Source organism: Apis laboriosa, unplaced genomic scaffold, assembly GCF_014066325.1.
Source record: "Apis laboriosa isolate Shangri-la unplaced genomic scaffold, ASM1406632v1 scaffold79_cov154, whole genome shotgun sequence".
Classification (NCBI taxonomy): domain Eukaryota; kingdom Metazoa; phylum Arthropoda; class Insecta; order Hymenoptera; family Apidae; genus Apis; species Apis laboriosa.
Genome location: NW_025224475.1, coordinates 149,643 through 161,656, shown reverse-complemented (window position 1 = coordinate 161,656; position 12,014 = coordinate 149,643). Strand labels below are relative to the sequence as shown.

General features: G+C 35.0%; 2 protein-coding genes across 8 annotated transcripts; one reads left to right on the top strand and one right to left on the bottom strand.

Annotated features, from left to right (window-relative positions):
• Window positions 1-79: 79 nt before the first annotated feature.
• On the bottom strand, window positions 80-2,594 carry LOC122719508. The gene is made up of 3 exons (XM_043945397.1): window positions 2,551-2,594; window positions 1,113-1,190; window positions 80-964 (listed from the first exon to the last, which is right to left on the bottom strand). Exons 1-3 carry the CDS (start codon window positions 2,575-2,577, stop codon window positions 821-823), a joined length of 249 nt encoding a protein of 82 aa, XP_043801332.1. The 5' UTR covers window positions 2,578-2,594; the 3' UTR covers window positions 80-820.
• A 639-nt stretch (window positions 2,595-3,233) lies between these two features.
• Window positions 3,234-10,616, top strand: LOC122719477 (integrin beta-PS-like). 7 transcript variants are annotated; one of them, XM_043945305.1, is made up of 18 exons: window positions 3,234-3,435; window positions 3,518-3,725; window positions 3,805-4,033; window positions 4,113-4,215; window positions 4,298-4,468; window positions 4,548-4,646; window positions 4,709-4,873; window positions 4,959-5,117; window positions 5,218-5,349; window positions 5,469-5,768; window positions 6,127-6,348; window positions 6,432-6,548; window positions 6,616-6,808; window positions 6,868-7,010; window positions 7,092-7,424; window positions 9,112-9,231; window positions 9,352-9,596; window positions 9,753-10,616. In XM_043945305.1, exons 1-15 carry the CDS (start codon window positions 3,259-3,261, stop codon window positions 7,164-7,166), a joined length of 2,493 nt encoding a protein of 830 aa, XP_043801240.1. In that variant the 5' UTR covers window positions 3,234-3,258; the 3' UTR covers window positions 7,167-7,424; window positions 9,112-9,231; window positions 9,352-9,596; window positions 9,753-10,616. The 7 variants fall into 7 exon arrangements, with proteins under 7 accessions (XP_043801240.1, XP_043801241.1, XP_043801242.1 ...); XM_043945306.1 differs by having other exon boundaries at window positions 9,352-9,627; XM_043945307.1 differs by lacking the exon at window positions 9,352-9,596.
• Window positions 10,617-12,014: the final 1,398 nt, after the last annotated feature.

Genomic DNA, 12,014 nt, shown 5'->3' with positions numbered 1-12,014 from the left:
ATTTTACTACAATTATAGGAACATAATATTAATGGGACTAGGAGATAAAAAAAAACAAATTTTCTAATAAAGACTCAACTTTGTGTAGCAAAAATTTTGTATCATTTGACTACGATATAATGAATACAATCTATACACGTATACAATGTTGCGTTTATATAACTTGATTATTAGTATTCATGACTTAATAACAGCAACAATTGCAGTAAGATTCTCTTGACAAAAAATTGGTTTTGCATTTTAGAAAATAACATTTTTAAATCGAATTCTTACAAATTACCGTCCAAAATCGCATTTATACATATATATATATATATATATGTATATATATATTTTTGTGAAATATGCGAAATATGAGACATTGATCAAATAAATAAAAAGCTTCAAAATATAAAACAATTGCCGATTTATCGCTTAAGCGAAATTATATTATTGCACGCTTAATACAATTTTTTTCTATTTTCTAGTACTTTAACTCTTTTTTTAAAGCTTTGAAGTACGTATTAAAATGCGAAACCGCATATAAGTTTTCTATAATTAATATGCTACATTAGGAAATGTTTAATATTTAGAAGACGATAATAGATCGATTATAAAAGATTAGTTCAATAATACAAGACAACTGATTTCCAATATAAAATAAGTATACATTTCGGCGTGAATAAGATGCTAAAATTCGATGAAAAATTTCCGTTGCCAATAATGATTCGGATATGTTGAATCCTAATATTTTTTTTCTTCTTTCTTTTTTATCTATTCTCTTTTCGTTCCTTTTCTTTTTAGAACTGTATTTGTTGCTGCTGATTTTAACAAAAAATTGTTACAAATGACGTCCGTGTTTAGAGGTTAACATTTTTCTCACAGAAAATATACTCATAGATAGGCCAACAGTTGCAAGGATATACGCTGATTTGGTCATATTACGTTCGACCATATTCCTACGAAATACAGACGAAACGGTTCCCTGTAATAAAAAATATATTAATTTGTTTTTCATATAAGATTAAAATTCAAACGAATTAAATTATAATATTTCTAACTTAAGAAAATATCAAAGTATATGTCATTACATAATCTTTATCATTTTGTAACAGTTAAATATGTTTTTTTACCTGTTGCAATGATAATCTGAGAGCATAGAGAGTGGCAGGAGTCAGATACATCTCTACACCAAGGCTTTGCTTCGTATTCTAAAAAAAATATAGATTATATTAATCAGATATATATTTGTTATATAAGAAACAGATATTGAATTCACAAATGAAATATGTGTAGAATTGGATTACATCCAAAAATGATGATTATCTTAAAAAATTTGAATAATATATTTGTTCTAAACAGTATATCTATATATTAATATTTAAATTTTCTTAAAAAATGATTAGTGTCTTGTTTATAAAATTATTTTATTATTTTTTAAATTTTTTCACTATTAATTATACATTAATTTATTTTAATTTTTTAAATTAAAAATACATGAAAAATAATGGCATAATAAATGACATAAAAATTATGGTGATAAAAAATGACGAATGCATACCCTTGTTTAATTCAAAAATTAATGCGAATTCAAAGATAATATATGAAATGTTGTAATCTCCTTAATATAAAGATTTACGTGAATCCGTTTATTTTTGCTCTTATTTGATTTGCAATGACATTTCATTGAGGTTACCAAAAAGTGCGACTGATGTCGCACATCATTAACGCAGTGACTATTAAATATATAAACAAAAATCATTTTGTAAGTAAAGTTAGTATTATATTACATCAAACAATCTAACGCATATCATTAGATTAGAACTAGGCTTGGCGCCGTTTAAAATTATAAAATGTTATTCTATATTTTAGTATCTTTATGTAATCATATGGGATATTTTCAGCTATTAATAGATAGTATAATAAAATATATCTTTTTTCGGTTTAATATTATTTGTGTGTCACATAAAATAAAAAAAGATTAAATTATTTAAAATATAAACACTCAATTTTATTGTAACATTTTTATTTTTAGTTTTATAAATTTCTGTTAAAAAAGTTCAAAGAATAAATTCTACAGTATAAGAAAAATATTTAAATACGAATGATATACTACTACTTCGAATATATCATAATATGGTTTTTCTTTAAAACCACGTTTGCGGCACATTTATCATTCCATTTGTACAGGTTTTTATATATGCCGATATAATATATGAAATAAAGAAATATATCTCATACTATGAAATTTATTGTTGAAATTTAATTTTTATTCGAACGAAGTTCATAATAAAATAAATTTAATTAAATATTTCTGTATTAGCAGAGAAATACTATGTGGGACATGATTAACCTACAAAATTCACACGAAGAACACACTAGAACATCATTAAGATAGACATAGACTAATAAATTTTTTATTCTGACATCTTTTTAATTAACTTCTTTGATTAATTTTAAAAACTTGATACAATATTTTGTTAATTAAACTTTTAACGGATGAAGTCCATTAGTTGTGTTAGTTAAAAATTAATGAAATAAATAAAATAATTTTCTTGACTGTCCTCTTACGTAATCAACAATAATACTCCTATGCATAATGAAAGAAAAATTTTAAAATTATAATTAATTTAAAATAAAATTACATTCCGCATTAAGACACATACCGTCGTGAGCGAAACTTGCCGATGAAAGAGACGATCACCGAAGGTACACAATCCTTCGTCTCAAGTTGTTTCCTCACCACTGTCGATTTTACATTTCTAATTTCTACATATTGATTCATTCCTGTTGCGCCATCTTTCAACGTTTAAATATACTTCTATACTTCAACTTATGTCTGGAAATACCTACATTTCCAGAACATGGTATAGAAGTTGTACGTACTTATCATACGTGGTACTAGATAAATAAAACTTTTTTTATTAGCTAAGAGATGTCACTCTATATTATATTTTAACTTAATAAATTAAATATTTAGTTATAGTATACTTATTAGATATAATATACTTATTAAATAAGTATATTATAATAATATTTTTATAATGTGCGCGTAATAATTTATTAAAATGTTCATCTAAATAAATCGTATTAATTTATAATAAATTCCGATCCCTTTAATTTCTTTGTTTAACGTTCACTTTCTGATTAAGATATAATCGTCAGAGAAAATAGTTACCTAATGACGCACACTCTTTTTATCTGTGGTATATTTCCGTGGAATACCACTATATCCTTTAAAGTGGCCAGCCACATTTCGCTTTGTTTAAAACGAAATTAATGTTTAAAACGAAATTAATATTTAAAACAATGACCACCTGGACGATACTTTTTTTTTGTGTTCAACTTTCTTCATTTATATTTTGCGAATATAAAGATTCAGAAATCCTTTGTGCATCTCAACAATCTTGCAAAAATTGCTTGCAAACCCCGCGATGTGTTTGGTGTTCTACTCCGGTTCATAATTATCGTTATTACAATTGTTTATGAAAAAAAATATTTCACTTTGTTATAAATAATAATAGATTTGTTTTTTTAGGTCTCTAATCAAAGCGTGAACAATCCACTGGTTCGCTGTATCACCAGAGAAAAATTTTCAAACGAAGGTGATCATTGGTGTCGAACGTCGGACGTGATAATTGAGACGAATAAGATGTTGATTCTCGAAAATCGTCCACTGTCCTCAACGAAAGGCACGGATCCCGTTCAAATTCAACCTCAAAAAATTGATTTGAGACTCAGGCGAGGGAAGTATATCTATAATCGAGATTAAATAAAATTGTATCTCTTTGGTGAAAATATATAATTCTATTTGACTATTTATAGGCGAGGAATATCGATTGACTTTAAAATACAGTCAAGCAGAGGATTATCCGGTCGATTTGTATTATCTGATGGATTTATCAAAGTCCATGGAAGATTACAGGGATCAATTATCAAAATTGGGATTTCAATTGGCCGAAGCTATGCGAAACTTGACTTCAAATTTTCGCCTAGGATTTGGTAGTTTCGTGGATAAAGTTGTACTACCTATGACCAGTACGCAACCGGACAAGTATCTAAAGAAGTTTAACGTTCACGTTCCATCAATATCGCTACGATTTTATCATCCATCATATCATTTTCCCTTCCAGATTGAGATCACCGTGTAACTTAGATAAAACTAAGAAACCATGCGCACCACCATATGGATACAAGAATCAGATGCCTCTTACCGAAAACATTGCTCTTTTTAAAGTAATTCTGTCATCTCTTTTTTTTTTTTTGCGTAATAATTAATTAATCTTTAATCTCTTGATGTTGATTAATTAATTTTCAGACGCGCGTACAAGAAGCTCCGGTGTCTGGTAATTTGGATTCACCCGAGGGTGGACTTGACGCGATGATGCAAGCGATGGTTTGCACCAAGGAAATTGGCTGGCGGCAGAATGCTCGGCATTTTATCGTTTTCTCAACAGACGCTAATTTTCACATCGCTGGAGATGGCAGAGTATGTGAGATGAATATTGAAACAAAGATTGTTTCAATTTAATTTGTCCTTTAAAAATAAAAACACGATTGCGTTTCAGCTTGCGGGAATCATCGAGCCCAATGATTGCCTCTGCCATTTGGACTCAGAAGGGTTCTACACGTACTCGCTTCTTCAAGATTATCCATCTATATCTCAGGTATGCAAATCTTTCTTTCCCAACAATTGAAATATTAAATTAACGATTACATTTTAATTAAGATCAACAAAGTAGCTCGCGAGAACAACATGAACATCATATTTGCGGTTACGAGCAATCGAAACGAGACGTATCAATTATTGAGTAAAAGTATCAGAGGCTCTTCTATCGGAACGATAGAAAGGAATTCTAAAAATGTAGTTGCTCTTGTCAGTGGAGAATACGAGGTATTCTGTTTGAATCAATTTCCGAATATTATTACACGAATATATTATCGTATACATATAAAAGAAATGTTAACAATTTGTTCAGAAATTGGTGAACACCATAATAATGACGGACGATGCGCCAAAAATGATCGATGTGAAATATTTCTCACGATGTTTGGATAAAAATGGTGAATTAAAAGAACGACAGGAATGCGGAGGATTACGAGTGGGGAATATCGTGGAATTTGAAGTAACGTTACAGGTAATTTGCAAATAAATCGGCAAATTCATCGAACGTTGCGTTGTATGAATATCATATCGTTTCGTTTATTTGAGAATTATTATTTTTTTCTCGATTGCAGGCGATCGAATGTCCAAAGGATTCCAACGAATGGCAGACAAGTATGCATATTAAACCCAGGGGTATAAACGAAAGTCTGACGATCAATCTGAGCGTTGCATGCGATTGTCCTTGCGAACGGCCAGGACATCCGGTAAAGGCGATTATAATTGAACGCGAATCTTCTCATTGAAATAGTTACGTTCACATGTAGTGTGCGTATACGCTATTTAAACGTTTCTCTTTTTCGCACGTTTTCGAATGAAAATGTAGGGATACACGCCAGCTTCGGAAAATTGCAGAGGGAACGGTACTCTGGTTTGCGGTATATGCTCCTGCGATGATGGCTTTTATGGGAAGCAGTGCGAATGCGAAGGAAACGATGCCAGAGCGGAGAGTGCAGCTGCTATGGCTGATTGCAAGCCTAACAACGAGACCGCTGAAATTTGTAGCGATCATGGAGTTTGCAAGTGCGGTGTATGCGAGTGCGTGAAACGTCCAAATCCGCAAGAAGTTTTCTACGGGAAATATTGCGAATGCGATAATTTCTCTTGCAAACGCAAAGAGGGATTAGTAAGTGAATATTTGCCTCAATTACGCTTCAGGAAGAAAAGGATGGTTTTTCTACGACGTGGGATGTATACTCGATCGCGAATAGTTATCGAAAGATATTTTAAAGCACGAGGAGAATGACAGTTAAACGATTTCTCTATACGCGCAGTACAGGTATTTTACCTCTTGTTATCAGTTACGGACGAAACGTACAGTTCGTGGATCGTAAACTTACTTCGGAATCGTTTATTCGTATGGCGAAATTGCTCGAGTAATTTCCCTTTTAAGGAAACCTGCACCTTTCGAAACAGGCGATAGATAAATTACACGTGTTTACGTGTGTATTATTCCATCTGACTGTTGTTGTTGCGCGTTTAAGGTTTGCGGCGGGCGAGGGAAGTGTGAATGTGGTACTTGCAATTGCTTCCCGGGATGGGGTGGCGAGATGTGCGATTGCAAAGAAACGAATAGCACATGCATCTCGAGCAACAGCGAAACTATGGAGATTTGTAGCGGGCGCGGCGATTGCATTTGCGGTAGCTGTTATTGTCATGAAAAAGACAATATTCGATATTCCGGCCAGTATTGCGAAGAGTGTCCCGTAAGTCTTTTTTCCGCTTCACGATATACGAATATATTCTAGGTATTTATTAAAGAGATAAAAGTTGTTTTTGCGTTTCTTAGATATGTCCTGATCAACGATGCGAGCAATTGAAGAATTGCGTCGAATGTGTGGTGCACAAATCCGGTCCTCTTGCTAGAAGTGAAAAATGTGACGAATGCATGCATCAAATAGATATTGTGAGACAATCTTCTCTAGAAATATTAGTTAGTAATTTTTCTTTTTATGCAATTTTCAATTGAACAGGTAGATAAGATCGTAGAAGATTCAGGAAAAGATCAAGGAAACGGAGCTCGTATTTGTCGAACTCCTGGGGATGGTGGATGCACGTTTGTGTTCAAATACGAATATTACAGAGACGGTACTGGAGGAGATATTAAGATATTCAAGATCCTAGCTGAAAGAGAGAAGTCATGTCCTGTACCTATTAACGTTCTTGGTAAGTGCAATCATAATAAATTAATGATACTACGTATCATATCGAGTGAATTATTGTAGGTGTTGCTGTGGGATTAATAATTAGTACTGTAATTATCGGTTTTATGATTCTTCTTACTTGGAAGATATTAACAATGATTCGCGATAATCGCGAATTTAAAAAATTCGAGCGTGAACGAATTTTGGCTAATAAATGGAATAGGGTAAACGATATTAATTTTTTTTTTTATTTTAAATCTATAAATATAAATATTATTTTAATTAAGCAACATTTGTTAATTTAGAGGGATAATCCGCTTTATAAGGAAGCTACATCTACATTCAAGAATCCGACATTCAACATGAATACGATCAGATAAAATTTATTTTCATAAAACGAATGATTTCATAAAACGAGCGCGCGAAATATTTCCATGGAAAGAAGCCTATTTTATTAAATGGTAGACGCTCCGATAGATAGCGCCACCATATTCAAATTGAGAGTGACGACGCCATGTTGATTAATTTTGTGAGAAGCTTTGTGAGAAGACAGTTTCTAGTCGAAGAGATAAAACATTTATCCTTTCAATCTTCTGGAAAACAACCTCTGTCTACTTTTATTCCTGCATTCCTATCTTGTAAGTGAAAATATTATTCATTACCTTTCCATTTTTTCCGCAAAATTGTTCCAAGTTTTATCAATCCTCTATTTTGCGATACTTATATCTGAAACTTTGTTGAACTCGTTGGTGACAATTAATTTGCGCGCGTAAAATATAATATTTCGCGAGCTAGATGCAGCCAGGAAGTGAAATAAATGCGATTAGAATAGATTGGGAAGACAAAGATCGATAAATGATCGTTCATAAATCAATTTTAAATTTGATCCGAGGATTTTGCGTGGAGATAGGTCCTGGCCTTTCGGACGATTGTTTCGAATATCCTCTGGCCTCGTACTTTATTGCTGGCTATGCTCGAAGAAGGCAGCCTTGTAAGGAGCTCGTAAATTCGTCACCATAGTCGGCTCCTGCTGCAAAACCCTGCGGCGACTCGGTGTATTTCCCACCAGAAACCTAAAGCTCTACCCACATTGAATCCGCCCATACGACTTGATTACTCGACCCTAATTATATCCTCGGTCTTCATTACAGCGGTGCTTGTTTTATAAAGATAAAGGCGTGTCAAGGAATGCCACAAAATTTTCGACGACTTTTTGTTATTTCGATATTATGTTGTCATTCGATTGGCAATTGCGAGTACTTAAATAGTTATCATTCGTGCGAGCAATGAGCAATTCTTTAATAATTTTTCCTGTCCTTTTTTTTTGTTTATATTTTTGACATTTTTTTCATATTAAAACATTTGGTTTCAATACAATACAATTATATTTATAATAATTGAATCGTATTTTTCAAAAAATAACGTGATCTCAAATGATAATTATCACGCCAATATTCCGTTTCGTGACTTGATAAAAACGTTTAATTTCGGAATATTGGAAACAATAAAAATACCATTTCTCTCCGAATTCTGAAATAAATTAACGTAATTTCATAAAATAGATAGAATTTGTTCGCGTAATCGGGCCTTAAGTCTAGCACAGAAAAACAGTCGAAGGAAGGAGAGAATAGCAGAGCCGGCGCTCCGCATACTAAATCATTGCCGCACGTCTGTTTCTTTACATTGTACAGATTTTATTGATTATTTTACGGCCGGGAACATTGTAAATCTCTTCATCCTGTATCGGCGTCTCACCTCGCTGTGCCGTGAGATGCTCCCACCGGGTGCCCATGGCGCCAATTATGCGAGTCGAACAGTATTGTTGTCGTATTCGTTCTGATCTGTCAGCCACGGCCTCACGTGTATCTCTTACGAACTAACGATTACTTTTCACGTCTACCATAGTTCTTGCCTCTATGGAATTTTAAGATGGAGTTAGTTGTACCATGGCAAAGGCCAGTGTACTCATAACAATAATCGCGAATTGGAGGTTAGGCACGTGTCGCGATTAAATTTTTTAAAAGTACACAAATAAATAAGTGCTTTTTTCGTATTTACATCTTCTAGTTCCACGTGAGATTTCGGTTCATCATTTTAAAGTTTGGTTATAGTATCAGTTCGCGTTGAATGGCATCGTTCACATTTCGCCCGCGGAACAATGTTGTTCGTTTTCACGGTTGCTAATGGCCGCCGCCGGTGCCTTAATTACAGCCAAATACGACCCAATCAGCCCTCGGGGGCCGGCAATGTCGGCTTGTTCCGAACTTTCAAGTCATTTGGCATATTGTCGGATTCAACCTTTTGATTGATTTTCATTTCTTCTAGATGCATTCATTCCGATTATTCCAATTTCTGGAGCATTAGAGAGCACATCGATACACGAACGAATGGCAATTACATTTCAAAATATAATTTCGAAGGGACTCTAAATAAAGGATAAAACGAGTGAGTTTTTCTTTGTGTTCGAGTGAAAGATACGAGATCTTTCGCTACATTATTTCTTTTTTCGCGAATAGAACGTTGTTTATGATACATCGAAGAATTGACTGTTCGCATCGTACTTAGATAGTTGGACGGTTGATGGGCATGGAATAAATTTAGGCGATACTGCCGATCGTGGTGCATCGTGCAGTCAGCGCTGTTGGACGATCGAGAGTTGGTGAACGGAGTTGCACCACCTCTTCGCGTTTGACGCAGGCCGAGGCTCGTTAGTGCGCGCCCGTAAATCAAGCCGCAGGGGTGCCAACCCGCTAATATTACCGGGGTTCCTTTAGGATAGGAGGAGCACGTTCGCACCGCCGACGCGCACAGTAAACGTTCGATATATCTCATCGATAATGAGTTTGTTAAATGGATTAATATTCCACTTTTTCTTTTCCCTCCTTCTGCCGTTTAAGCTGGATATTCCAGTCCTACTAACTATACGAAACTATTTCGGAATACATCACTTTCTTTCGTTGTTACAGTTCGAGAGCAGTTTCACGATCGATACCAAGGATCGAACATCGTTTGGATACATTGAAAGCATCGATCGGATACATTGAATCCTGGACTGTATATAATCTCAAGATCATTTTGGAGGAAAAAAAGTTGAAAGGAGCATTTTAGTTGAAAGAAGCAGAAGGATTTTAACGCTCGATGATCCGATTTAATGGGAAAATGAGAATCGTCGAATCCTTTCCGCCGATTTAATATCCTGTTGTAAAGTATTTTTTAAACTCGTTGGCAACGTATTGGCACGTTTCGATCTTACGATTAGCGCGATCCTAACGACTCTGCTAACTAATAAACGAAATAGCAAACTGTTTCGTATCGATTATATCGAGGATATCGGTTCGAATCTTATGGAATCTGGTGCGCTCTTAGAGGCTGTATAACTCGTATATACAACCGGATAATTAATGGAGCCGGTAATGAGCTGATTATTATTAATAATATTTAGTCGAGGTTAAGCCGAGGCGACCCCGCCGTGCTGGAGCCCGGCTGCTCGTTAATTGAATCTGCCAATCATCGTAATGAGCGTCAGCGCCGGATCTGCTGTCCGTTCTTCGTTGTTGCTCTTTAGGGCCTGAAAGCTTGATGCTCGTTGCTTTCGAAAAACAAAATACGCGTGTTGCACTCTGCAACCCTATCCTAAGAAATGTGAGCAATTTTCTTCACCGACCGCCTTTCGAGAACTTGATCGATATCGCGAACCCTGTCTAGAACCTTCTTGTAATTGTTGTTATTCGTTTACATTAATTACACGCGCGCCAACCAAACTTTTACTTAACGTGGATCGAACCATCGAATTGTTTATAGGTAAATACAAATAATTGCGAATCAATACTGCGTTTTTATTTTTTTATTTCTTTACCTATTCTTATTTTATTTTCTTATTCTATCTCAATATCTTTCGAAGGAATAAAAGTGATGTATATATATATATATATATATAAAGCGTGTTTTAAAAATTCTTTTTCTTTCTTTCTTTTTCCAGCGAAGAACGAACCTATTTCTCGTCGTGCAATATTCGAAAATGGAATTGTTTCAGTCAGAATAGAAGAGTAGCCACGATAAGTCAGACAAGGGACAAATGTTTCCTCTCTTTGGAAGATAAGTTTGCCTCGATCTCTACACCACTCGGTTCACTAGCCAGAATCCTTGAGAATGCATTCTTATCTCTCGACTTTCGTCGTTCGAAACCAAGATTTCCGGCAATTTTCGTGAAGTGGAAATGCCAATCCACGATTCGAAGAGATGTTCTATCTCCTCTTCTGTTCCGATATCGCGTATACAAGAGAAAAGTAAGTTTTCGAAAGTAAGTAGTAAATAATCGTGATTTACGTAATAACACACGTTGTGGATTAAGAGAGAGGAACGGTATAGAAAGAGAGAGAGAGAAAGAGAGAAAAAGGAAGAGAAAGTAAAGGGAACGAAACGGCAAAAAAGGAGAATACACGGTAGAAGCGGTTTCGCGAAAACTCGTTTCTGTCGACGCCCGGTGGTAATTTCGTGTATAGGAATTAATAGATTAGCGAAGAGCACGTTTCCTCTTAATTCCAGCCCATTACGGGTTCGGTTTCTTGGCGTAAGGCGGGTCTGCTCGATTATGGAAGATAGCCAAAATCACCGGTGGATCGCGGAATTAGATCGAATTACCCAGACGCGAGATGATCGTTGTACGTAATTTCTCGATGAAAGAATGACGAGCAACTACGTCATCGTAGCCACTGTCTCGCATCCAATCTTTATCCAATCTTTATTTTCGTTCCCAACTATTTTTTCACTTGTCTTCATCCTCTTTATCCGCCAATCGAATATCATTTCCTCTTGTTTTTTTATCCGTTTGATTATTCCGCATAGATTTCAATTACAACGAAATTAGAAGCGAATCGCGTTTCACGTGAATATATCGGCGGCACGACTCGGCTACCGAATGACGGGAGAAATTAATCAAAATAATCATCTCTGGGGCCCGAAGCGGCCAGCGGGGCCTGTCATTTACTCCCCTGGAACTCTTCTCCTCCTGCTTTAGGATACTCGGTATATATATATATATATGTATGTATGTATGTATATATATATATTCGCTATCCGGTAGCCGACCAAAACGCTCCTTCAGCCTTTACACGGGAATCTAGAAGTCCGATGGAACCGACCGATCCATTATTCCGAATCTCCCTAGCTAGAATTTTAAATCAACCATCCCGAGGATGCGTCTGACCCCCCGAAGGAAATTTCATTAC